Source organism: Peromyscus eremicus, chromosome 8a (assembly GCF_949786415.1).
Source record: "Peromyscus eremicus chromosome 8a, PerEre_H2_v1, whole genome shotgun sequence".
NCBI lineage: Eukaryota > Metazoa > Chordata > Mammalia > Rodentia > Cricetidae > Peromyscus > Peromyscus eremicus.
In genome coordinates, this window is record NC_081423.1 from 80610675 (window position 1) to 80638661 (window position 27987).

Here is a 27987-nt window from a genome sequence, read left to right on the forward strand (position 1 = left end):
TTATTGGGTCACTGACAGAAAGTAGAAGCATTTGGAATAAAAGCTTTTTCAGAAAGGTCTTTTCCCCGATAGAAAAAAGAGCTTTTTCAGAGAGATTCTGTTCACAACCGTGGACACTGCGTAGCCCCACCTGCTGACTGTTGCTGCTCCTGCCAGCCATGTTTGTACGGCCAAATCTACCCTGCTTCCTTATGCTAGCAGTTTCTCCAGGTCCTGAACTGCCTGTGCCTCAGCTCCATGCTGGAGGAAGCTGCCTGACAACTGCAGGAACCCTAGTATCCCCAGAACGCACTCAAACTTGGAGGTGCTTGCCCCTGGCCCTTTGCTATTGCTTCCAGATTGCTGGTTGGAAACAGAGATGCAGTGTTATCAGTAAGAATTAGCAGTGCTTCAGGGGATTTTTTTGCTATACTAGGGCAATTATGAGTGATTCTCCCATTCTGATAGCTGTTTCTTCCAGGTGAATTTAATTTTTTTGTCCCTACAGAAAGAGAAAAAAAATCTGAGAAAGAAAGATCTGGAAAGCTTTTAGTGTTTAGAGAGAGATTACTAAGTCTTTCCCAAAATTTCTGTCCTCTAAATTTTGACTTCATGGTCAAACGGAAACTAATTTTGATTGTACGGTGTTGTAATGGTGTTTGCCGGCAGAGTGGAGGGTTTAATTTCGTCCACATCTGCCTTAGGGTAAATTCCCCCCTGCGTCTCAGGGCTTGACTCCAAGCTGTCTCCAGGCCAAAAGCTTCCACAGGAATCTTTTTCTGCCCATTTTTTTCTCATCTTTGATAGATTTTTTTTCTGATTCTTCCCCCAGGAATTTGTGTTCCTAGTCCCACAGTTGGAAATCAAAGACATAGTTCCTCTGTCTTGTTACTTGTCTTATCCTAAATTTTTTCTTAAACTATATTCCTATCCCAATATTCCTATATTCTACCTTACTCTAAATTTTTCTTTAATTTTATGGATATAAATTAAGAGAGAAAAAGGAAGAAACCTAGGTGGAGAGAGATATATGCTGCAGCTTTACTTTTTAACTTTGGCATTCCTCACCTAACTTTCACTCCCGAAAATAGAATACTCCTTCCTTAATTTTTCAACATAACTGCACATGCCCAAATTTCCCGCGGGACCCTCTCTCCCCTTTTGGTCCCTGTTTGTGGTGCCATCTTTAGGAGACCTGCTCCCACTTTTACCCCAGGGTCCTCTTGAGGAGGGAGAAGTGAGAAATATTTAGATAGAAGGATAGAGGGGAGAGAGACAGATAGAAACACAGGACAGCTCGGGAGGGCCTGGATCCTTATCCACTGGCCCCTTCTGTCTCAGCTAAAGGGCTATTTATAGGAGTGCCAAGGGGTGGAGCAAAGACCTCCCCCTAGCTCAGCCAGATGTAGACCCTTCCAATAACCTAGTCAACATGCACATGGTCAAGCAATCCTCTAATGCAGCCCTGCTGGGTAAAGCAAGGAAACCTTTGTGGGCCTCCACACATGCCTTTAATCCCAGTACTCAGGAGGCAGAGGCAGGTGGATCTCGGTAAGTTTGAGGCCAGCCTGGTCTACAAAGCAAGTTCCAGACAGCTAGAGCTGTAACACAGAGAAACTCTGTCTCAAAAAAACTAAAAAAAAAAAAAGCCCGTGAGGTCCTGTCTCTGGTTCCACACTGACAGCCTTATCCAGTGGTCATCACCTCCCAAGGGCCCCACGTCTCCATGGTGGGTTAAGTTCCCACCCTCATCCCTGCCCCATGGGGACTGAATTTCCACACTGGTACCTTCTGGGGACATATGTACATTAGAATCTCAACTGGAGTGACCTCTTGGGCTTCAGTTTTCTCCCAGAGCCAGCAGCTCTCAGAGAGAGCAGGGAGGACCTGGTGAAGATCGTAGGCAGGCCGGGCCAGGCTCTGCTGAGACCCTAGCAGCAGCAGCATAATGGAAAGATTACTGCACCGGATGGCATCACACACCGTCACCCTCAGCCGCACACAGCCCCTTCCCCTGTACAGGCGACCCTTTGAAGCTAGGAGCTATACCTATTCAGAGTCCTGGCCGAGGAAAACTAGGTGGTAAAGAGGGACCAGAGAGAGCTTAGGGGAGGGGGACACGGAGAGGGGACACTCGGGCACAGCACAGGACCCAGTCAGGGTGAAGTGAGGAGATGGGAGGGAGAAGCAGGGAGGCAGTGTTTGTGGTGCCGCTCGGAAGCAAGCTGGCACTTCACAGGTGGCACTGCCAGCCGCTCCAGAGGCCCATTTCCTTTTTTGTTTTGTTTTGTTTTGAGACAGGGTTTCTCTCTGCAGCCCTGGCTGTCCTGGAACTCACTCTGTAGACCAGGCTGGCCTCGAACTCAGAGATCCACCTACCTCTGCCTCCTGAGTACCAGGACTAAAGGCGTGTGCAACCATGCCTGGCCCTCCGTTTTCTAAGTAGAGAAACTGAGGCCTCAGATCACTGTCTTTGATTTGGCTCCAGGTAGGTGTGTGATCTGTGCTCTGTCTACAGTCTCCCAGTTCTTTTGGCAACTGTCTCACTAGAGAGTAACCTGGGATACTTCTCCGTTAAGAATTAAAATCTCTCACATCACCGGGTGCTGTGGTGTACCCCTAGAATCCCAGATCTTCAGGAGGCTGAGGTGGGAGGACCATGTGTTCAAGGCAGCTTCAACCAACACAGAAAATGTCTCAAAAAACAACATCAAATGCCTCTCACATTGGGGACAACCCATGGGTCCTTTATGGAGGACAGATGGGGTTCAGGGACAGAGTCCCTTCTACCTCACCACCAGTACCTGAAATTGTGGCATGGTTGAATAATCTCAAAGCCAATGGTCCCGAGCCACGCTGTAAAAATACAGTGTGGCTCCAACAAGAATGCCATCTTTCTTCACTCCTGATGGCAAGTAACCCAAGAGCCATCAGTGAAGAAATAGCTCCTTCCTCTGGGAATCTAAGTCCACGGAGAATATTCTCAGTGAGGACATCCTGGCCACAGGCTGCCAGCTTGGTTCCTTAAGCTCTTCTCTGCGAAAGTGAAGCTTTGGGGGATGAGGAAGGGCTTCCTCCTGTCAGCAAGTGACTGGGAGTCTAGCAGCAGGGGCAGGGCAGGAGGACAGGGACAGACACACAGAGCTCTTACATTGTCAAGGGGTCCTCACATGGTGACCACCCCAGTGCTGAAGAGAACTGCCCACAGACACTCGGGCAGCACATCTCCTTGCTCAAGCTCAAAACGGTGACTTGGCCCCAAGGTCCTCTATAGTGATATTTTGTTTGTACTAAAATGTTATTTGTATGTTAATAAATAAAGTTGCCCAGGGGTCAGAGCTATTAGCAAGCCATAGGAAAGCCAGGCAGTGGTGGCGCATGCCTTTAATCCCAGCACTTGGTAGGCAGAGCTAGGTAAGTCTCTGTGTGTTTAGGGATACAGCCAGCATTGGATACACATGCCTTTAATCTCAATACCAACCATAGAAGACCTGGAGGTGTGTAGAGACCGGCAGTGACGAGGCGGTCATGTGGTTGGGTTTACAACCAATGAGAAGGCAGAACCGAAAGTCTTTATAAAGACTTTAACACAGGAAGTAGCTCTCTTTCTCGGAGAGGTCTCTTGGTTGAAGAGGCTAGCTGCAGCAGGCGGGTAAGGCTCTTAGCTCTGATCTCTTGGCTTTCTTCTTTGCATTGGTTCTGTGTTTCTTATTTAATAAGACGGTTGGTTACATCTACAGTCCTCCAGGAAGCTTGGAAGACAGAACCTGGCTTCAGTCTGACTGGGTCACCTGAGGGGCCAGGGCCTGAGGAGTCCTGGCCCTGAGGGGAAGCCGGGAGAGAAGCGAGGCAAGCAAACCCTGGTGTCTTGGTGACACAGCTGATTGGGAATGTGCCTCAAGGTCAAGATCAAGCATTTTGGACCTTTCTTCTCTGCTGTCTCCATCACAGGTTCTACGGCTGGTTACCTTGTTAACGTAAGATGGCCGACTCGCATCCTGGCTCGTGGATTACAAGATCCTCTCCTCAACCACTGAGGGGCCATACATACCTCAGATGGACCGGCCTGGGTAGCCTGCTCCCCTTTTCTTGTTTATTTTCTTGTTTATTTTCTTGAGGCAAGTCTTGCTGTGCATGTGTAGACCACACCCAGCTGCATATGTGTTTTAGGGTTCCCAGACCCCATCCAAGAACATCTGCCTCATCTCAGGCCACATCTGCCATGTTCTGCAACCTGGTGCTTCCTCAGCCAGACTGATTGGAATGGGTGGTCACATGATTCAACACACACACACACACACACACACACACACACACACACACACCCTGCAATGGAAGCCTTCATGTTCAGCTACTGCTTCTGCAGCCTAAGCCAATCTTATCCTTCCAGAGCGAGAGTAAAATTGAATGGGTGGGAAGCCAGTGGCTGAAGAGCTGAACTAAAACGGCCACTTCGCCCTGTCCATGGGAGACACTGGTCCCCAGACAAGAGAAGGAACAGCTAGCTCTCCGCTTCTTGCTCCAGCTCATGAAGAATGGAAATGAGACAGGAACTGAGAGGTAACTGGAGAGACAGGTTAAGCTCTGAGTCCCAGCGGTTGTCTAGGATCCTCAGAGTCTAGACCTTCTCTGTGACACAGCTAAGTGGCTGCTGGAAACCCAAGGGACCTGACACACAACAGTCTTCTCCATGGGGCGACTGGAAGAGGAACTTCCAGGAAGACCCCAGGCAGCTCTTCATTAAACAGCACAAACCCGAACAGCAAGAGAGAAGTAGAAAACCAAGTTCCGGGCAGCTGTTCCGGGGCCTCCATGTCTGTTTTTTCTTACCCAGCGTCAACCACGGCTGGCTTCTTGGCTGAACACGAGAGCAGAGTCCCACAACTTGCAATGAACCTCAGGAGCACTCCCCAGTTGCCACTACAGACCTCTGGTCATGTCGCCACACACCCCAGCAGTCCTGACGGAGGATGCCCGCTATGGCAGAGATAAATCATGGCCTTACAGCAACCAGTCCCCATCTTACTTCAGCAGCAGATGCTCCACGTTATCTAGGCACAGGCCACCTAGCCTGGCTGGATCTCCACCAGTCCTCTCAGCCAAATGGCTATGAATGAACAATGGGAAATTAGCAGAATTCTGTGCCCTCCCCCACCCCCCAACCTGAATGGGATGCAGATGTGATGGCTGGAACAGAAACAGGCATCTTAGATTATAAAAATGGAAGGCACAGATGCAGAGTGCAGAGCCACAGGACAGAAGGAAACTTCCCATATCACGGAGACTCTTTAACAGCCCTTGCTCGTACTATTCCCTGTGAGAGAAGAGATGTGTTGTGTGTCTTAAGGCCCAGTCACTGAGGTATTTGCCACGATGGCTGAATGTGCATTCTGATTAATACAAACGCAGGGTATGATGATATATGTTTGCGATCCCAGTGCTTGGGAGGTCAAGGCAGGAAGGTCAGCCTTGGCTACATTGCAAGTCAGAAGGAAAAGGGGGTGGGGCAGGGAAGCAAGCCATAGTTGGTCTCCCTGGCCAGCTAACACTATACGATGTACAACATTGTGTGTGCCTTATTCAGGATGCACAGGCCAAGGAACTCACACATCCACAGTCCATCATCACTACATACAACCTGCTGTTTGCTTCCCCAGAGGGTGGGGCGGTGCTGGTTTGACACTTCAAAGAGGGTCAATAAGTCTATGACGGAGGTAGTATCCGGGACATGTCGCAAAGCCCTGGTCCATGATCTTCCTGTTTCACAGGCAATGGGGTGACTTCAGACTTTTTTCTTCCTTTCTTGGCAGCTCAGGACCTCCATCACATCACAGTGAAGCCACTCTGTACCTTCTGGTGCCTTCTCCAACCCCCTCTATCCCATAGCAGCCCGTGGGGCACCTCCAGGAACTCTTAGAGTTCCACAGGGCACCATTTGAAAAACCACTGCTCCAGGATCAAGTGTGTGAGCTTTGGTGTCAGCTTGATTCAAGTTTGAAACCCAGACATGACGATCATCATTCTTCTCTCTGGTTACAGTCCCTTCCTCAATGCTGCAGTCCTGAAAGGATTCCACGTAACAGGATGAAGGAAAGCTCTTGGCCCGGTGCCCACAGCAGGTGTCCCATAAGTGCGAGTTCTTAGCTGATTTTGTTGGGCCTTTCCATGAAATGTCTTGACAGCACAGGCTGTCTACACACACACACACACACACACACACACACACACACACACACACACACACACACACACTGTCCAGCCTAGTATCTGCATAGCAAGGGCTCTTCTCCTTCAATTGCTCACACTGCCGCTGCCCCGAGACCCTCCCGGCTCTTCACTCTGACAGTGGCACTCTATTTACTTTGGCTGAGCTCAAGATGTTTCTGGAAAGGAACTCCAGCTAAGCTGTCACAATCATCCCATCACCTGCCAGCCAATTGGCTGGTAGGGATGCTGGGCACGCGACCAAGGGCACCCGCAGGGCTGGCAGGAGAGCTTGACTAGCCAGGTTTGCCAGGCTAGCACTCAAGCAGCTGGAGTCAACAGGGAAAGTGCTCTGAGAAGGGGGTTCCCAGTCACCCCAGTCCACAAGGGTTTATAAAACCACCCGGAATGTGTTCTAGATCCCAGCTATTTAATATGCTCTAGGGAGACTGACAGTAGAGTCACTTAGGAGCCCGTCAGAAATGCAGAGTTCTGGGTCGGGTGCAGTGGTGCACACCTTCAATCCCGGCACTCGGGAGGCGGAGGCAGGTGGATCTCGGTGAGTTCAAGGAAGCCTCGGCTACAAAGTGAGTTCCATTCCAGTCAGGGCTACACAATGAGACCCCATCTTAAAAAATAAATAAATAAATAAAAGCAAGCCAGATGTAGGGACTCATTGTGTAATCTTAGTACTTGGAAAACTGAGGCAGGAGGATTGCTACCAGCTGAAGTCCAGCCTAAGCTACAGAGTGAGTTCCAGGCCAGTCAGAGCTAAAGAGGGAAACCTTTATATAAAGAAGAAAAGAAAGGAAGGAGGGAGAGAGGAAGGGAGGGAGGAAGGGGTGGGAGGGGAGGGCAAGAGAGTGTAGCATCCCTGGTCAACCCCAAACCTGCAGAATCAGAGCCTACATCTGCATAAGATTCTCAGTGGTGCTTTTGCAGAGAAAAATTTTAAAAAGTAAAAATGCAGATTTAAAAAAAAAATAAAAGGTTTTTACCCATACATCATCCTTAAGGAGACAGTAGCTATGAACTAGATTGTGAAGCAGAACTGGCATTCTTGTCTGGGCTTGGCCACTTATTAGATGCGTGACCTTGGGCAGGCGACTTCAGCTGTCCACTCTGGATCAAGAGAAAACAGAGCATCTGAAACACCTGTCTTGAGCTGGTAAGGCGGCTCAGTGGGTAGGATGGCTCAGTGAGTAAAGGTACTTGCCACTGAGCCTGAGATGGGCGTTCTATCCCCGGAGCCTACATAGTGGAAGGAGAAAACCAATTCCCAGAAGCACATTTGTGACCCTCACACATTTGTGATGGCACACACACACACACACACACCTCAAATGTTCAAATAAAAAGAAAGAAATGCTTGCTCACGAGGTAGATATGGACCAGGCTAACATCCAGAAAAGGTTCATTTAACATTGTCTTATTTTCCTCTCACCTCAGTTTTGTCCCCTCAGGAACTCATGTTGAACTCTGGTCCAAAGTCTACCACTGATGAGACCTTTGAGAGTGGTGTGGTCGGTAGCGGGGATTCATGCAGTTCTTGACTATCTAGTGTGGGTACCACAAGAGCAAGCTCTTAGAAAGTGAAACCACCCTGTAAGTTTTCTCTCTTCTGCATACAGCTCCTTCTGAGTTTAAAAAAAAAGCCTGGCGTGGTGGCACACACCTTTAATCCCATCACCTGGGAGACTCAGGAGGTAGAGCAGGCAGATCTCTGAGTTCAAGGCCAGCCTGGTCTACAGAGTGAGTCCCAGGACAGCCAGAGTTACACAGAGAAACCCTGTCTCAAAAAACCAAACACCAAACAAAATCAAAACCCCAATTATCTCGTTAGTGTTTAGTGAATGTGCCATGGCGAGTGGGAAGCGGCCAGAAAACAGCTTGCAGGAGTCAGTTCTCCTCCCCCCACCCCCCCTCCACTCCCCCCCCCCACCCCCCCGTGTGGGTCCTGGGGATGGAACTCAGGTCACCGGGTCGGGTAGAGGGCACCTGTCTTAGCTGGGGTTTCTATTGCTGTGTAAGAGCCATGGCCAAAGCAACCTTACTTGCAGGTTGGCCCCGCCCACAATGAGTCAGTCCCTCCCACGCCAGTCATTAGTCAAGACAATAACCCACAGACTCACCTACAGGCCAGTCATACCCAGGCACTTTCTCAGTTGAGATTGACTCTTCCTAGATATGTCTAGGTCTGTGTCAAATCGACAAAAACCAACCAGCACGGCTCTTCATCCACGGCTCACCCTGCTTCCCTGTCATGTTCTGGGGCCCTTGCCAGATGCAGCCCCAAATCTTGGCCTTCCAGAATTGTGAGGTAAATTAACCTCTCTGTTTTGAATTAATTACTTAACTAATTAATTAAATTTTGAGGTCTCAACTCCAGTACCAGCAAACTAGTCAGGCATCGTGATATAGCCTAGCTTGATGCAATGAGTGGCTGTCTCACAAAACAAACAAACAAACAAACAAACCAAGGTGGACAGCCCCTGAGAAATGACAAATTAAACAAAGCAGGTTTTGATGGTGAATGTGGTCTTCCTAGCCATCATTTGTTAAAGCTTCATGACGGTCCATACAGAAGAAAACCCACTCTTTGTTTTTAAGACAGGGTCGCAGCCGGGCGGTGGTGGCGCACGCCTTTAATCCCAGCACTCGGGAGGCAGAGCCAGGCGGATCTCTGTGAGTTCGAGGCCAGCCTGGGCTACCAAGTGAGTTCCAGGAAAGGCGCAAAGCTACACAGAGAAACCCTGTCTCGAAAAACCAAAAAAAAAAAAAAAAAACAAAGACAGGGTTGCTCTGTATGTGCCCATGATGGCCTTCAGCTCCCAGTAATCCTCCTGCCTCAGCCTCCCAAGGATTGCAATTCCAAGTGTGAACCACCACACCCCACCATCTTTCTTTCTTTCTTTCTTCCTTTCTTTCTTTCTTTCTTTTTCCGTTCTTCAAGACAGGGTTTCTCTGTGTAACAGTCCTGGCTGTCCTGGAACTTGCTCTGTAGACCAGGCTGGCCTTGAACTCACAGATATCTGCCTGTCTCTGGTCCTGACTGCTGGAATTAAAGGTAAGCACCACCACGTCCGGCACCCTACCATTTTAACTCTTTCCTTTTTTCTGGCATTTGCTAGCATCTGTGCTTTGTACTCTCCTGACTACCCCTATGGTGAACTCACTGCCGCATTTCCCACAGGCCCAGATGCCCTTGCTTGAAGGCCGTCGGTAGAACACCATGCTTCTCAGGCTTGAGGGTGACTACCAACTCTGGGAATTCGAGTCTACTTTTATAGGGCTGGGATTCTGTCCCATTGCACATGAGCACACAAAGGGCAGTGTCTGAGGCTTCCAGGCAGGGCGTTCTCTTTTATCCCTGGGATCCTATTTTGGTAGTTTCAGGTAAAACTTGGGAACGATCTTTTTGCCTAATTTCTCAGCCATTTAGTATGTCCGGTTTTTATAACTCTATGAGACATTATTTATCCCATTTTACAGATGAAAAAACTGATTTAGAGTGATGTCTTAGCAAGCATACTTTCTTAGCCTGTTTAGGCTGCTATAACAAAATACCTTAGACTGGGTAATTTATAAACAAGAAAAATGTATTGCTTGCTGTTCTGGAGGTCAGAAAGTCCTAGATGGAGGCATGAGTGAATTCAGTCTCTGATGAGGGATTTACAGACAGCATTTTGTTGTCCGATTTTGCACTTGGTGGAAGGAGTAAGCAAGCTCTCCCAAACCTCTTTTATAAGGTCATTAATCCGATGGCCGAGGGCTCCACCTTTATGACCTCACTATCCTCCCAAGGCCCCTCTTCTAAGTGCTACTGGGAATCTATTGGAGTCACAGATAATAGAAGACACACACTACCTCCCCTAGGACTAGAATACAACGACCAACTCTCCTGTGTGTCTGGAGCTCAGAAGCATCCCAGGATACTGGAAAGTCTGTGTTGATAGCATCTGGGGAGCTGAAGAAATGACTCAGGGGTTAACTTCTTCCAGAGGACCTGAGTTCAGTTCCCAGCACCCTAGTCAGTTGTTCATGACTGTCTATAAACCTAGTTCCAGGGGACGCAACACCTCTGACCTCCTCAGACACCTATGTGCTCATGGCCTTTCTCTTTGTTTTTGTTTTGTTTTGTTTGTTTTTTGTTTTTTGTGTGTTGGGGGAGGGGTGTTTGTTTTTTGAGACAAGGTTTCTCTGTGTGGCCCCGCCTGTCCTGGAACTCACTCTGTAGCCCAGGCTGGCCTCGAACTCACAGAGATCCTCCCGCCTCTGCCTCCCGAGTGCTGGGATTAAAATCGTGCGCAGCCACCACCTGGCAAGTCTCTTTTTAAAAAGATCATCTCAGGAGAACCAGGATGGCTGGCCACTGTGGACTATAACCCACTTCCCAGCTAGTGCACATCCTCTACATCCCTGTCAGGACCAGCCTTCCTGGACCTGACTGTGCATCCTCTGCAGCCCTGTCAGGACCAGCCTTCCTGGACCTGACTGTGGATCCTCTGCAGCCCTGTCAGGGCCAGCCTTCCTGGACCTGACTGTGGATCCTCTTGGCAGCCACACTGAGCCAACAGCATCCACAGCACAATGAAAACACGGGCTTGAGGGCTCAGGGATTTTCCCAAGACAAAAACAGACAGCCTGATTTAAAAACAGAGAAAAGTCATCAGTAGACTCTCCTCCAAGGAAGACACACAAATAGCCAATAAAAACACAGAAAAACGATGAGTGTCATTAGTTGTTGGGGGAAATTCAAATCAAAACTGCAATGTAAGTTGGGAGTCAAGATACCTGTTGCCGGGTGGTGGTGGCGGCGGCAGCGCACGCCTTTAATCCCAGCACTCGGGAGGCAGAGGCAGGCAGATCTCTGTGAGTTCGAGGACAGCCTAGTCTACAGAGCGAGATCCAGGACAGGCTCCAAAGCTACACAGAGAAATCATGTCTGGGGGAGAAAAAAAAAATACCTGTAATCCCGCACTCAGGAGTCTGATGCAGGAGGACAACATAAGTTTGGTTATAGGCTACATAGTAAGTTCCAGCCTTGGCTACAGGACGAGACTCTGACTAAGCAAGCAGACATGGGGAGATGTCCTGCGGGTAAGAGTGCTTGCTATGAAAGCAAGAGGACCTGAGTTCGAGTCCCCATCAGCCACGTCAAAGCAGGGCGTGGCCATGCACGCTGGTAATCAGTGCTGAAGAGCAGAGATCGGTGGGTCTTGCTAGCCTAGCCCAACGAGAAGCTTCAGGTTTAGTGAGAGCCCTTGCCTCACAGGTGGGCAATCAGCAGCCCTAGTTGAACACTGTTTAGAGCAGAGCTGAGTGTGACATAGACACAGATTCCCTAGAGACCCTGGCACCCCCTTTCCTCACAAAATGTATATCCTTTTGCTAACAAGCTGATCTAGCTTGAGACTTCAGAAAGTGGGTCTCCCCGAGCCCACCCTATTTTGATGGCATGTGCTGTCCTACTGTTGCTGCGGTCCAGTGTCCGTCCTTAGCCGGAATGTGACCCGAGGCGAACCTCTGGTCTGACCGGTACCCCGAGGCAGCCGCTCGTGAACTGCAGGGCGCCATTGAAGTCCACCCTGGGATCGATTCTTCTCTCTAACACCATGGAGCCCTCTAGGGATGGGGAGCCCTGCCTTCCTTTGCTCCCTCAGAGGAGGAGTACCTACCATGGACAGGCACTGATCACAAGCGACAAGACAGCCTGCCTCTAAGGTGCCAGAGGGAGGCGAGCAATACAAACACACACAGGTTCTTCAGTGCGGGCGCCAAGCAACCTGAGGCAAAAATAAGACCGTTCCTTCTGGTCCATTACAGCTTCACAGCTGTCAGGAAACTGCCCCATCTCCAGCTTTCTCTGCACCCAGAAGCACCCTAAGGGTCTCCCTCCATGTCTCCAGGGATCAGGAGGTCTCTTCACTGTCCTGTCTATGGTCTTCTGGGCTCCTCTGGGTTCTAGAGGACCACCTGAAAGGGACCCAAGCCAGAAGACAGTCTGCAAGATCCCCCAAGCCCTGGCTCTGGTCCCCGGCTCTCATGGGTTTCCTTTAGCACAGCTGCATTCCCGCCTCCATCCTTGGCAGAAGCTCACGGTGCCTGACTCAGCCCAGCCCACAGCAGTCCCACAGTGGTGAGAAACCATTTCCTCGGGGCTCACAGCTGAGTCACTGTAGCCTTGAGCCCCAGGATTTACATTTGTCCAGGCAGCTGCACCTGGTCACTCCAGCCCACTAAGGATGAGATGACTCTTTCCTGATACGGCATCTCAACTCTTCCTGATAGATTGCATCCTAAGTCTTCACCTCCCGTTTCTTAGACAGAGCTGGGGACAACTCCATAGAGGAGTCTTTTCTCAGGTGGCCTTGTTCTACCGTGTGGTCTTTTTTAAAAAATTAATTCGTTTGTTTTTTGAGACAGGGTTTCTTTGTGTAGCCCTGGCTGTCCTGGAACTTACTCTGTAGACCAGGCTGGCCCCAAACTTAGAGATCAGCCTGCCTCTGCCTCCCTGGTGCTGGCACTAAAGGTGTGTGTCATATGCCCAGCTGCAGTGTGGCCTCTTAGTGAGTGGTTGTCAAGGGGGTCATGAAGCTCCAGATGGCAGGAGTCAGGTGCTCAGGTATTGCCACATGGTGTTTTAGAAAGCCTGGTGTTCTGGCTGTCACCCTGGTCACTATTATTTACTTATTTCTTTCAGGAAGTTTGAGACAAGATCTCACTCTTTAGTTCTAGAATGTACTATGTAGTCCAGACAGGCTTTGCACTGGTTGTAATCCTTCTGCCTCAGCCTCCTGAGTGCTGGGATCAAAGGCATGTACCACCATACCTGTCCTATTCATTTTATTTTTGAGACAGGTTTTCACTAAGTTGCCCAGGCTAGCCTCGAAGTCACCCTGTAATGGGCCTTGAATCTGTGATTTTCCTATCTCAGCCTTCTGAGGAACTGGGTCACCTCTGGCTACCATTATCAAGGGACGGGAGACATGGCTCTAAGGTGAAATGCACATAGGATTCTTCAGAGGACTCCCAGCACCCACATTTATTGACCTATAACTGCCTGTAATTCCAGCTCCAGGGGATCTGACACCTCTTTCTGGCCTCTAAGGGCACCTACACACTCAAACCATAGACTTTCACAGACATACTCACATACACATAAATACAAAATAAATTAAAATGAATCTCTTTTAGAAACCTCAAAATCACCTGGACATCTTAGATCGCAGAAGCTCTTACGCCCAGATGCCCAGCAGAACCGCACACAGAGTTTTGTTATTTATTTCCTTTTTCACAGGAGCGAAGATGGAACCCAGGGCCTCACACACATGGTAGGCAAATGCTCCTCCACCGAGCTACACCCCTGCCCTAAGTGCATTTTTATTTTTGAAATTATTTTATGCATACAGATATTTTGTCTGCACATATGTCTGTGTACCACATGTGTGCCTGGTGCCCAAGGAGGCCAGAGGAGTGTCAGATCCCCTGAAACTGGAGTTACAGACAGTGGTGGGCTGCCATATGGATGCTGGGAATAGTACCCTGGCCCTCTGGAAGAGCAGCTGGTGCTCTTAAGCACTGATCCACCTTTACAGTGGGGACCCTGTAAAGAAATATATCCCAGACTTCATTGCTACTGAACTAACTAATCTGTCCAGAGAATGTGTGTTTGTTTTTAAGCCTTGGTGTTATTGAATCCACCAGGCTCACTGAATGCCACTGCTCTTTCTAAACACCCACAGACAATTGCTTCCAGAAGTCTTTGAATCTGTGGCTACTTCCTGTGATGTCCTCTTTGTGCAGACTGGGACATGGCCCTCCTGACCTTCGTGTCCAGCCCCGGAGTAAGTATCAGTTATTTAATCTGAGTTCGAGAAGGCAGTGAGGAATGGGGTGAGCCGACAAGAGTCTCTTCCTTAGGGACACCTCATGGTCTGGCTGTCCACTCTACTGTTCTTCCACACCTACCCTACACGTCAGTTCTGAATGTTCCAGAAAGCAAGACGGAATGGTTAAGTGAGTGGGCTGTCTTTTGAGAGTTTAGCATGGGGCTGGGATGAGGGCCTGTTGAGGGAGCCATCTGCCTCTGGCACAGTGATAAAGGAACCATAAAGTTCGAGAGTTGAGAAGAACATCTTAATATGGCATTTTAAAAATCAATATCACAGCCAGGCGGTGGTGGCACACACCTTTAATCCCAGCACTTGGGAGGCAGAGGCAGGCGGATCTCTGTGAGTTTGAGGCCAGTCTGTTCTACAGAGCAAGATCCAGGACAGGCACCAAGACTACACAGAGAAACCCTGTCTCAAAAAAAAAACAAACAAACAAGCAAAAGAAACAAACAAACAAAAACAAAAATACTTCCCTTCAAAGCTTGAAAACATTTCACCATTTTCTTCTAATGTCACCTTGAAAGGATCTACTATAACCACAGAGCATGGTAGCTCACACCTATAATCCCAGCATTTGGGAGGCTGAGGCAGAAAGATAGCTAAGAATTCAAGACCAGCTTGGGGTACCTAACGAGACCCCCCATTTCAGCACATACATCCACCCCCTGCTTCCCACCCAAAAGATACTTGGCATAACCTAGGGCATGGTGGGTCACACCTGTAACCCCAGTACTTTGGAGGCTGAGGCGGGATTACTGAGAGTCTGAGGCCAGTTCAGCCTACACAGCAAGCCCTGTACAGAAAAGAAAACTGAGGCTGAGTGCCACTCTTATTCCTGACCTGGTCATATACTTAGGAGTGTTCACTGTCACTTCAGCATTCTGAAATCATGGTTGACTGTCCAGGCTGGCCTGGGATTTACCATGTAGGGACAGGCTAGCCTCCAACCGGAGCCACCACACTGTTGTGGGGTACCCACCTGAAAAGACTAACCAGAACAGGTTTAAGCCGATATAGAAAGTCTTTATCAGCCAGCCAGTGATTATATACTAGATGTTTGGGATCCCAGTATAGCAACAAGCCTTTCTCAGGGTGACCTTTTAAGAGCAAAAACCATGCTCTGGATTGGCACACTTCAGTTAACAAGAACAGTTAGCCAGAAGCAGAACTGCAGAAGTCAAAAAGCAAGGTTAGTCCATTTAGAGGCTTTTCCAGAACTGTGGACTTTGATGGATTAGGTCTTTGTTTTCATTTTGGCAGATAGTGCTGTCTATGTGTTGAGTTTTATGACCTGAATGGTACTTCCATCATGGAGTCAGTTGTATTAAGGTCTTGGGCCCTGTTACACACACCTGGCCACATTTTAAATTTCTAAGACCTTTATATATATATTCCCCTTTCTTGTTCCTGTGTCGTGGATGAATCATCTTTTCTCTCTAAGGGTATTTCATAAGCTTTGAGGTGTTTTGTGTCCTGTGTCATTTCTAGACTCTGTTTTCCTTTTACTCAGTCTCTGAAATAGTTGGCACCATGGCTGACTCTGTCATTATTTAACATTTTGAGATTTCATTCATGAAAATATCACCAGTAAGCGGGTGGTGGTGGCACACACCTTTAATTCCAGCACTCTCCCGGCAGAGGCAGGCTGAGCTCTGTGAGTTCGAGGCCAGCCTGGTCTACAAAGTGAGATCCAGGACAGGCACCAAAACTACACAGGGAAACCCTGTTTCAAAAAAAAAATAAAAATAAAATGAAATAAAATTTAAAAAGCCAAAAAAAAAAAAAAAAAGAGAGAGAGAGAGAGAAAGGAAATATCACCAGTGCTTGGCACAAATGTTAATTTTGTTTGTTTGTTTTGTTTTGTTTTTCAACAGGGTTTCTCTGTGTAGCTGTGACTGTCCTGGAACTTGCTCTGTAGACCAGGCTGGCCTCGAACTCACAGAGATCCTCCAATGATCAAGAGACAAAGGAGGAGGAAGTGTAGGCTGGCAACCGTGGATCGGGTGAGCAGTCTGCCAAGTTGGGGCAATTTTTTATTTCTATGTGTTTATTTTGTTTGTTTACTTTAAAGAGAGGGTCTTATGGAACCCAGGCTGGTCCAGGACTTACTATGTGGTCAAGGGTGACCTTGAACTTCTGATCCTCCTACTTCCACTTCTAGAGTGCTGAGATTACAAGCAGGCACCACCACACACGGTTTATGTAGTTTTGGGGATCAAACCCAGGGCTTAATGAATGCTAAGTGAGCACTCTGCCCACGGAACCCCGGCCCCAGCTCTCTTGATGACAAGTTTGACCACACTGATGATTACATTTGAAACTAAAGGCCGCCATGTAAGAAAGTGTTCCCGAGCCAGGCAGTGGTGCCATGCGCCTTTAATCCCAAAACTGGAGGTGGAGGCAGGTGGATCTCTGTGAGTTCCAGGCCAGCCTGGTCTACAAAGTGAGTTCAAGGCTAGCCAAAGCTACAATAGTGAAACCCTGTCTCAAAACCAACCAACCAACCGAAGCTCACTCATTAAGGGAGCCAAAGAAGCAGACTAGTTGGAAAACAATAGCCTAGAGGCATCCTGCTGTGGAAAAGGCTGTGGACTGTAGGAGGCAGCCTGGGTCTTCTGTGTTTATTCTTCTATGCTTCTAGAATGATTTTTGGCCTGCATTGCCCAGGCTGGCCCTAAACTCTGGGGCTCTGATCATTCTCCTGCCTCAGCTTTCCACTCAGCTGGGCCCACAGGCTCACACAGCTACATCCTACTACCTCTAGCACTGCTGATGTTTGGAAGTTTCTGGAAGTTCTTCAAGACAGAAAATAAAGATGCTGTGAAGCACACCCTCTTATTGCTACGCCTCACTCTGTAGTTTTTCTGCACCCTGAGCCCCCACCCTTCCCTTCCCACTGCACACTCACCCTCATCCCAGACACAAGCCACCTGCAGAGGCAAACTGGGCACGTGGACACAACATGCAAAATTCCTCAGCCACAGGTGCAAACCGCCTCCAGCTCACACTCACACATGGATGCAGAGGCCCCTTCCGCTTTCAGACTTATCTCCTCCCACAGAGTGCTCCCCGCCCCCAGGCCCAGAAACTTCTGCCTCAATGACACCTGGACTGCTTCCTCCTCCACTCCAACCACCTCAGGACGCCTCTTGCTGTGGCCCTGTCTGTAACCTTTAGGGGCCCACGGTCTAAAGATGAGGCAGAGGTGCGGCAAAGTGGAGCTTAAACTGGCAGCTGAGCTGTAGCTACACCACCTTCAGCTTTCTTCTCTAAGTCATGGCAGAGCTCAGTGCCTGCGCGGTGCATCCTGGCGCAGGTTACATCATCTCTCGGGGGTCCTGGCGGAGGCCAGCCGCCTGCAATTCTGAGATGCTCTGATCCTATGACCCAGCTTGGAGTCAGCCTGTCTCTTCTTCCCTGGGATCCCCATCCATCCCGGTCTCCGTATCAGACCCTTTAGGCAGGCCCCAGCTCTGCTCTCCCGCCACGTTGGTTGAGCACTTACCACCACCCTGGTCCTGTTGTCTGGGAGTGTGTCAATGGCCAGGGAGGCCCCTCCCAGGTCCTGGCTTAGCTGGGTCCTGCCCGGCTTCAGCACCTGCTCAGGACTCTCTCGGGCTCTCCGACGCCAGCCTTGCCTGGTTCCCTCGGCAGTCCATCCGGGGCCTTGGCCTTCATCATGACCTGGGAGAAGGACAGAACACTGGGTGCTGGTGGTCCTGAGGAAGGACATGAGAAGGGGTCCAGACCTCCTATCTTGCAGAAGCCTCAACATGACACCATCATTGGTTCTGGGGACACTTGATGACCAGGACAGAAGGTTCACAACACAGATTGAGAGCTGTGTGCCTCACACCATGCCCAGAAACACGCACATGCAATACTAAAACCCCTCAACCCTCCACAGTGGACACGGTATGTATGCCTGGCAAACCAGAATCTGGCTCAGAGGTTAAAGGTGCTGGGGACTGAACTCAGAGCCTACAGGTGCCGCTCTACCATTGACCTACATGCCCAACTACGTCCTTCTACTCTCTTTCTTTCTTTTTTTGAGGTGGGGGATTTGAGACAGGGTTTCTCTGTGTAGCCCTGGCTGTCCTAGAACTCACTCTGTAGACCAGCCTGACCTCAAACTCAGAGATCCGCCTGCCTCTGCCTCCCCGGGTGCTGGGATTAAAGGCGTGCACCACCACGCTGGGCTGTGCTTTTACTTTCTATCTCTGTGTTTTTTGAATACTCCATATGTCTCGTATATGTGGAATTATATCACAATTGGCTTTTTTCACTTAGCATAATGTCTTCAAGGTTCAGCCCTGTTCTTTTGGAAGACTGAATGGTGTTCTGTGCTATCCCACATTTTGCTTATCTGATCACCTGACAGTAGGAACTTGATTTGTGTTCATGAGTTGGCTATCGTGAAGGATTCTAAGAGGAATAAAGGGTACCAGCATCTCTTTGGAGACCTGTTTTCAATTCTTTGGGTTATGTGCCCAGAAACGGAATTGTTGGCTCCTACATTACTTCCATTTCCTTCCATACTGTTTTCCATGTGAAATGACTATGCAAGTTCATTTGTTTGTATGTTTTTAAATTATTTTTATTTCATTTTATTTTACGTATAGGGGTATTTTGTTTGCAGGTAGCACCCATGGAGGCCAAAAGAGGGCACTGGATCTCCTGGGACTGCAGTTACAGAGAGTTGTGAGCTACCATGTGGGTGCTGAGGATCAGACCCAGGTCCTCTGGAAGAGCAGCCAGTGCTCTTAACCTCTGAGCTGCCTCTCCAGACTCATAGGCCAGTTTTTATTCTCAATAGTGTCCAAGGTTGCCTATTTCTCCACAGCGTCGTCAAGCCTTGTTCTTTCCCAGGGTCTTGGCAGTAGCCATTCTGATCGATGGACAGGAAGTGATAGGTACTTGTGGTTTTTGATTTGCATTTTTTTAATGGCTGGTGAGGATGAGCACCGTTTCATGTGATATTGGCTGTCTGTATAATGTTCGAGTCTTTGGTCCATTTTTAACTGGTGACTTGGTGGCCTGGATCATGGTTCTGTTAGCTGTTTAACAGCATCTTCTCTCTCTGCCCACTGGACCCGGTTGTGCCTCACTCTCCCTCCCTCCCCCACTGGCCTTGACTGCTGAAAATGTCTCCAGACATTACCAGAAACTCCCTGGAAACAAACGGTTCTCCCTCGCCCACTTGATTTGGTTGATTTTGAAACAGGATATCAATACTTAGCCCTGGCTGACCTGGAACTTGCTGTGTACATGAGGCTGGCCTTAAATCACAGAGATCTGCCTGTATCTGCCTCTAGGGTGCTAGGGCTAAAGGTGTGTTACCTTGCCTGGCTCCCTTGTCTTCCTGAGGAGCATAGTCTTAGCTCCATCATTACTTTCGAGCTTTGATCTCAGACAAATCACTTTCCTGTGTAACAAGGGGCCGAGAAACCAGCTGGGATGGCAAAGAGGGTTCATCTCAAATACCATCTCCCATTCATTAGTGGCAGCCAGAAGCACTCTAGATAGGAATCCCAAGACTTCATTTGTGTTTATCAGCAGAGGGTGTCATGATTGATTAGTAATGTCTGTCACGAGCACAGAATTGGCAAGTAGCTGCCCAGATGCAGTTGTTCCAAGACTCCAGCTGTCTTGGGCTGTTAAACTGATTCTAAATGACACTAAAAAGCATCCCTTTCCATTTCAGAGAGTTAGGTCCCCAAAGCTATGCCCTATGTTGTCATTCTAACTGTCACACCTGCCCTGGATATATAAAGGACACAGACCACCCCACCCGTGGCCTTCATCAATTTTGAGTCCTCCATCAGATACCTCTCTCCTCTCCACCTCTGGACTCCATCCACCTTGCTCACCAAAGCTCCTTGAGTGGTTCTCACTGTCCTAGATCCCTCCTTGAGGTCACTTTGTGCCCTCTCCCTGGGAGACTTACGCTCCTCAGGCCTCTCTCCATTCTCCTCAGGGTGTAAACAGTAAGTGCTCAATCATTGCATAATTGAGGACACTACACTAAGGGATAGCTCTCGGGTAGACACAAGGACAGAGGTTGAAACAAGGCTTGGCTGGACCAGGCCTGGGGTCTGGCCAGGATGCTGCTGTGGAGCTCTGATTTGTCATTAGGCATTTTATCCAATTAAGTCATTCTTGGCTGCTGGTGCCTGCTGGACTGTTGCCGGGGGCCCCCCCTCACATCTCTGCCCCTAATCATAACCAGATGCTTCTGGAGAATGTGGGCAGAGGGGGCAGTTCTGACTTCTTCCCCAAGACATCTACCAAAGGGCTGAAAGTCCGGCGCTAGGTGGCAGCTGAGGACCACTCGGCCCCATGAAAGCTGCCTGGCCTCATCAGCAAGGCCACAGCTCACTGTTAGTGGCAGGTTGTTTGTGCTGAGTTGGGTGGCCTTCCCCCAAGTCCTCCTGCAAGTATATCCCGGAGGGGAGGGCAGGAGCCTGAACTGGAAAGGCATACATGCAGGCCAAGTGGAAAGGCTGAGGTGTGGACTGGCAGGAAGTACCACCCCTGGACTGACTACAGTGAGGGATGTCAGGTGGGGAGCTAGGAGGCCCGCAAGATGGTCCATTCCAGCCCACCACCGTCGAGCTGGGACCTGGCATTTTAGCTCTGCAAGCTTCAGGGTCCCTGTGCGACAACCACACCAACAACAGGTTGCCCTGGGTACTGAGTAAAAAACAGAGATGAGGTTCCAGCCAGCCAAGAGCAGAGGCACGGGTTCTGTGCAGGATGACGGAATAAGGGCAGGGGAGGCTAAGGAGAGCTAGGAATCCTCAGGAGTGTCTCTCCAGCTTCAGCTTCTCGCCCTTCCCCCTTGGATGGGTCAGGATGCCACCTCTCAGCCCATGCCAGGAGCCAGTGTAGATGGCTGGTCACACAGCCTTGAAGCCTAGTGGAAGCCTCAGTCTAACAGGTTCATAAGGGTGGCATGCCTAGGCACCTTGAGACACCCTTGCCCCGGTTACTGCCTCTCAGTACCCACTCCATCCTTTGCTTCCAGAAGAAGCCTGTCACTCAGGGCTCCTAGTGCTGCATTATCTAACAGGATGTTGGAACAGCGGTGACTTTGAGAGGCTGCCATCTTAGCTGTGGTAGTCCGAGGACTCACGCACTCTTTCATCCCCATATCAATCAACCCCAGGAGATAAGCACTAGCTTTAGATCCATTTTATAAACCAGGAAAACAACCCCCCTCAAGGTCACCCAATCAGTCCATGGGCAGGATTTGAACTCAGGCAGGATAGCTTCAGTCTGGTCAGAACCGTAGAACACAGCACAATAAGGCCAAACATAGTAAGTAGCACATGCCCTTAATCCTGGCACTCAGGGGGCAGAGGCAGGAAGATCTCTGTGAGTTCAAGGCCAATCTGATCCCATAGCAAGTTTTGGACAGACTGGACTGCAGAATAAGACCTTATCTCAAAAAAAAAAAAAAAAAAAAAAAAAAAAGCAATCGGGAGGGAGCTGATAGCATGGAACCCCCTGATCCTCCATCATTCCAGAGGCTGAGGTGGGAGAAACTTTAGTTAAAAACCATCCTTGGCTACACAAGAAACGACTAGAAACTCTTAGGCTGTCTCTTAAGGTGCAGGGGCAGCCCCAGGGCTGGGTTCCTGGAGGGTGCCCTGGGTACCACTGGCCTGACCTTGGGAGCTGCCTGAGGAGACAGGCGACCTGACTTGGTGTGGAGAGTACTAAGGCCATGCTCCCATCTCTGACCTGGCACAGCCCCTCTAAGGCTGAGGAGGAGCCAAGCTCCACCACCCAGGCCCTGACCCAACCCACAATCTCATTTGCCACTCAAGCTAGTCTTTCCAGCCAGACTGCCACCGTGCTGTCCAGGCCACTGAGAGTCTCTCGGATATTCCTTTCAGCGTCCACTCTGCATGCCCCAGAGCCAGCTGCCCACACAACTCTAGCTAGAGCAGGCCGTCTAAAAGACCCGCTTGAGTCCATCTCTCGCCACATCCCTCCTGCTGATCTGAGGGCACTTGTGGGCAGGCCCCGCTTTCTCTCACATCCCTTGAGGCCCTCTAGGACCCAGCCCTGCTGTCCAGCCGCCAGAGATGCAGTTTCCTCAGCCAAGACCACCCTGCTCCTAGACAATGCTTTTCACCGGATGAGCTCTTACTAATCCTCCAAGTGTGACAAGATGACAAGACCGCCAGGGTCCCCCTGACACTTCTCTCCCACTCACCCAGATGCCAGGTGCACCACCCAAGCTGGCTTCCTGGACCATCATGCCCTTTACTGCCTGAGCATCTGGAATTCTGGGTACTGCAAAGACCAGGCTTCAAGGGGTGCCAGTGAGTGAAGCGGGGAGGATGGCAGGGGGAAGGCTGGCAGGGGGAGGCTGGCATCCAGGAAGGGGAAGCCATCACCAAGCCTCATAGGACAGAGGAGACAGACCCTCCCTTGGGCACAGCCCTGCTGGAGATCCCCACTGTCCTGTCACAGCAGTGGAAGAGCACAGGTTTGTCACCACGCTCGAGGTCCAACCTTGAACCACAACACCACTGTTTACAGATTCTCTGGAAGCTTCCATCTCTAACAGATAAGATGGGGAAAGAACAGCTCTACCACTTGCTAGGTTGAATCCTTAACAAAATTTGTGTCCACAAAACAGCCAGCAACTAACCTAACCTCCCCTGGGTCTGGGGATTCAAGTAGTAGGCTGGCCTCGAACTCACTATGTAGCTGAGGATGACCTTGAACTTGCGATCATTCTTCCTCCAAGTGGCCTTGCTCTCAGTGTGACCCACCATGCCCAGCTTTCCCACACACATTTATTAACCAGGTTTCCATACAAGCTGTGGTGAGGGGGTGGAGGAGTCCTCAGTGACAGGCAGGCGTGATCCTGAGCCCAAACACTCTCGACTTCTTCCCATAGAGGCAGGACAGTGGATCAGGCCAGGGAGTAAGGTTGTTGTCTGGTCCCGCCAGCAGGGTAGGTCTCTCTGAAGAGGGGGTCCTGGAGCTGATGGGAAGCAGTAGCAATGCCAGCAGCCATTGTGAGGGATCTGAATTTTAGTCAGAGTATGCTAGTTTCTTGGGAGGCCCCTGGTGGGCAAGGAGGGAGCTGGAATCAGATTACGGTTGGACGGGTTATGAGACATCTTTCAGCTCCTGCTCTAGAGAGAGGCAGCCTTGGCTTTCAGAGGGCCCTGTCGGGTTTGGAAATGGCTGCCTGCAGGATTCTTCCTTCTGTGCATGCCCTGCGTGTCTCTGACCCCTGGGACCAGACCTTCAGGGTCCACTCCCTGGGCCCTGAGGCCATCTTCCTGTCTGCCATCTGTTTGTCTGTCTACCTGCCTGTCTGCTGGCTTCTTCTGTCTCCTTGTGACTGGACTCCTACTTCAGGTCATTAGTGTCTCCTGTTCCTGTTCTAAGGATGGATGTGGGGACAGGGCTCTAGGAATGGACCTTGCTGCTGCCAGGCCTGCCAGCCCTGCCAGGGACACCATTGCCTCTGCAGGGCTCCTCTGTGTCCCACTCCCTGGCCAGTGTCACTACCACACAGAGCAGGCAGCCAGACTCCCTCACGGGACCCTCTCAGCCTTCCCCACTTGTACACACGGTCTCTACAAACACCACCACCACCACCAAAGCCCAGCCGAACCTGGGAAGAATCAACAGTTGCCCTGATGGCATTTCACAGCTTCCTTGGGTCTAACCTCAGTCTTACTTCAAATCTCCCAGATGAATCTCAATGCAGAGAACGCATAGTCCATAGACAGGTGACTCCTCAGCCCTCTCCATGGCCCAAACCCCTCATCCACCCAGCCATATTTGAGCTCAGAAAACACACCAGGCTAAGGCTGACAGGAACTCAGACATTAACCCTCCCCGAATCTTCCCGTTTGCAGTTTTGAAACAAATTATTAGTTGCCTGTACATGTTTGAGAAGGGAAGAATATCGTGAGAAGGAGAAAAAAATCTTTCATAATCCTACTTCCAAAAGCCGAAGATTTTGCCAATAACCTCATTTTATAAATCAAGAAATGGGCCCAGAGAAGGCAAGTAACTTGCCCAAGGTCACAGAGCAAGTGAGACAGCAGAACTAGAAGCCAAGTGTCCAGCCACCTTCTGTAGGGCCTCCCTGAACGCGGATGGCTCCACAGCAGTCTCTAGACACGTGAATTCTCTGCCCTCTGCCCCCAGGGTCGTCACTAGCGTCCCCCACCCATACCACCTCACACAGGCTCATTTGAATTACATACTGTGACCAGAAAAACCAAGAACACGGTTAGGGCCAATGCTGACACAACAGCCAACTGCAGCGCCCCACGAACTACCCCTTCCCTGACCCCAGATGAGGGGCACCCAGTTCTCTCTTTCAAGGAGCTTGAAGTGACCCTTATTCCCAGCCCCAGAGAAAGTCTGTGTACCAAGCCTAAATTATGTATTGGAAAATGGCCTTTCTTGATAACATGAGGGATTCAGGATAGATCTCCGAAAGCATCCCCAAGCGGAAGAAATGTTTTGAGAAACTGGAATAGGGGAAAGAGGAGTGTGCAGAATGGAAGCTCCTCCCCCACTGCCTCCCCGGGCCCCACCCCCACCCCCGGCACAGTCAGGGCAACTGAGAGCCGAGCAGAACCAGACCAGAGGGAGAGGCGACCCTTGACTCTGGGAGATTCGGGAGCGGCAAGCTGCTTTTTCCTGGGGCCCCTGCCTCTCCGCCGGTGCGCGATAGGTAGGGGAAGCAAGTTAGACGGTCACGGTGGTGCCCAGAGAGAAAGGCTGGGCTAGGGTGTCCCCCATCCTCCCGCGGCTCCCACGCAGTCTTCAAGTCCCACTGGGACCCAGCCTAGACCAGCCGAGGGTGCCAACAGGGACGAGCGTGGAAAGGCAAACGCCACCCTGGAAGGGTCGCGATCCCTATGACTCTTCTGGGGACCCCCGGCTGGGTCCCTCCACGTCTTTCCGACAGAAACAAGGGTGCGCACCTTCTGTGCGCACACAGGGAAAGTAGGGTCCCTGTCCCCCTATCCCGGGCCTCCCGCGGGTAATATCCCGCGTCCCGCTGGCGGCTCTGCACCTGCCCTGCCCGCGCGTCCTACCTGCGGGTGTTGCGGGACTGAGCGCGCGCGCGACCCCACGGAGCAGCAGCAGCTGCAGCAGCCAGAGCTGAGCCCGCATGGTGGGCGCCGACGGCCTCGGGGTCTTCGCAGCAGCGGCTGGAGAGGGAGCGGCCCCGGGCTGGGCGAGAGGGGAGCGGAGCGGGCACGGCGAGCAAAGCGCGGCGTTGCGGCCTCGGGGAGCGCGGGCGGGAGGGCCCGGAGGGCGGGGCGCGACGCCGGGGTCCCCGCCTCCCGGAGCTCCGCGCCGCGCCCCGCCGGACCCGGGACCGCGCCGAGACACCGCTGGTCACCGAGAGAACACAGCTCGCCCAGAAGATCAGGGAAAAGGCCGCGGTGGAGTACCCCAGGAAGCGCCCCTACGTGGGCCATGGGGTCCTGCCGCTCATCCCCAGGGCATGTGACTTTCTGAGCTGGTCCCTGGACTTCTGTGGCTTCCTGGTGTCCTGCAAAAGCGCACTCACGGACCCACGCACAGGCATGCCCGGCAGCCAAGCCCCCCAGCTTCTGCCCCAGCTGAGGCGCGATTTGCATTCCCCACTTCACGGCTTTACACCCCATCTCCAGCACCGGCTCTCCTCCGACCCCCAGCCCAGCAGACGTGTAGGTGCAGGAATCTGGCACATTCCCAATCTGAAGCGGCACGGACCCCCCCTCCCCAAGAAGGCCAGATCCAATCAAAGCTAGACCCAGAGCCTGGCAGGGGCGCCCACTGCCACCACACTCTATCGGGCTCTGGGAATAGGGCATTTTTTTTTTTTTTTCTGTCCTTCCAGGAGAGAATAAAAATACCCGCAATTTAGGAGATTTAATAGACGGCAGGGAACCAGGTCAAGGCGCGAAGGTGCCTGTGACCTACTTCGTGTGAAGGATTGGGGCCTAGGGAGTGGTGAAGGCGGAGGGGCCCCTGGAGAGCGCGGAAAGGCAGGGTGCACATCCTGAGAAGCAGGGTGCGGGTGGGGATAGAAGTAGTGTGTGGTCTTGAGCAGGTGGGTGGTTTGACACTGAGGTCAAAAGAAGGACCGGGAGAAGGAAATGAAAACTAAATCCTCTCTCGTCTCTCAGGATCCCAATTACACTTTCTTCCGCGACAGAAGTTTTTGTTGTTGTTTTTCCAGACAGGGAGTCACGTTTTAGACCGTGTCGGCCTCGAACTCACGACCACCCTTCCAGTTTCTGGTTACTGGACAGATGACAGGCGTGAACCCACCAAACGGGCCGTTGAATTCCTAACTCCTAACGTGAATTCTCCCTTAACAGCCTGGGGGTGGGGTGAGGTAGGGTGGGGGGACCCAAATAGGCAGTCTTTTCCAGCTGCGGCCTCCTACCGCCACCCAGAGGCCATGTGACGAACCATCGGGTTGGCGTTTCGCAGCTCTCTCGACTCTTTCCGCCCACGCAGGCGCCGTGGAGAGCCTTTAGAGTGTCCGGGATGGACCACCAGCCTCAGTCTGGTGTCCGTGCACGGGCAGTCTTGGTGCCCGCGCTGCATTTTTATAAGGCCTTTTATTAAGGTCCAGGCCAAACCAGCAACTTGGAAGTATTAGAAGCAAATGATGTTTACAAGTTTCTAAACGTAAGCCTCTAGAACGTGAGCGTGCACCTGGAGCTCTCCTCGGAACACACCTTTCTAGCCCCACGCCAGGCTATTTCATTGGGTCATAGATGACGACAGGAACCTTCATTTCTAGCGTGGATCTAGGTGCTGAGAGGCACTGCCCTCGAAATTCCCGGGTCCTTAACCGCCGTCATCGCTTCCCAACTGCCTGGAAGTTGACGAAAGAAATGTTACCATATAAACACGTGGAACATAAGCCATCGTTAAACAAAAATGCATAAAAGTACGAGAGGGGGCACCCGGATTTGAACCGGGGACCTCTTGATCTGCAGTCAAATGCTCTACCACTGAGCTATACCCCCTCTGCCGGCAGCCCTCCGCCAGTAACCACTAAGTGTGATTTTGGCGCAGGCGCAATAAAGCATCTCCAGAAAAGCAGAATCAAGCTCCGAAGTTTTCAAAAAATATAAGGAACTGACGTGCCGGATTGCTCGCTTGAAAACAAAGGGTATTTCCCGACGCTCTGAGATTCCTTCTGATGGTACAAGAAAATGTACAGAAAGACGGAGGCGATCCCTCGCTGCCCCGGCGCTCCTCTAGGCGGGGTCCGGCTCTGCAGCTCAGCCGCTGCTTCTCCACGCTCTCTCGACTTCTCCCGACCTTCTGCCTCCGACCTCAGCCCCGACCCTAGACACTCAGCTCTCCCTAAGGGACAGCCGTCGAGCTCACCCGTCGCGCCCTGCGGTTCACGAGCGGCTGCCTCGGGGTACCGGTCGGACCAGAGGTTCGCCTCGGGTCACATTCCGGCTAAGGACGGACACTGGACCGCAGCAACAGTAGGACAGCACACGCCATCAAAATAGGGTGGGCTCGGGGAGACCCACTTTCTGAAGTCTCAAGCTAGGTCAGCTTGTTAGCAAAAGGATACACAGCAAAAAAAAAGCTGTGAGGGGGCACCCGGATTTGAACCGGGGACCTCTTGATCTGCAGTCAAATGCTCTACCACTGAGCTATACCCCCAGCACGCTAGACTGAGCTTATCAGAATGAATTTCTATGGAATAGATTTCTACGGCCCAGCTATCCCTTTACATTTTTATTTATGTTAAGAATAACCTAATGAAAACATAAAGTATGACCAAAATGTCTAGAACTCACAAGATTTTCCTTCATAACCACATCGCAGGGAAACTACAAGACTAAAGATACTGGGTCCTCTGTTTCTCTGCCCAGGCTCCCCTAGA

The 27987-nt window shown here is 50.9% G+C and overlaps 1 protein-coding gene and 2 non-coding genes across 3 annotated transcripts in view; all 3 read right to left on the bottom strand.

The window, feature by feature from the left end:
* The window catches only part of Plxdc1 (plexin domain containing 1), a 73330-nt gene extending 46652 nt beyond the window's left edge, over positions 1 to 26678 (bottom strand). Inside the window, exons 1-3 of the mRNA XM_059270720.1 lie at positions 26541 to 26678; positions 25147 to 25819; positions 17584 to 17762 (exon numbers count right to left, since the gene is read on the bottom strand). Of these exons, the coding sequence (XP_059126703.1) occupies positions 17584 to 17762; positions 25147 to 25819; positions 26541 to 26678 (990 nt within the window). The remainder of the gene's footprint in view (positions 1 to 17583; positions 17763 to 25146; positions 25820 to 26540) is intronic.
* A 356-nt stretch (positions 26679 to 27034) lies between these two features.
* Trnac-gca (transfer RNA cysteine (anticodon GCA)) lies at positions 27035 to 27106 on the bottom strand. The gene has a single exon. It is a non-coding gene; the product is annotated as a tRNA-Cys (tRNA).
* A 586-nt stretch (positions 27107 to 27692) lies between these two features.
* On the bottom strand, positions 27693 to 27764 carry Trnac-gca (transfer RNA cysteine (anticodon GCA)). Its single transcript has one exon. It is a non-coding gene; the product is annotated as a tRNA-Cys (tRNA).
* Between the last annotated feature and the right edge of the window lie 223 nt (positions 27765 to 27987).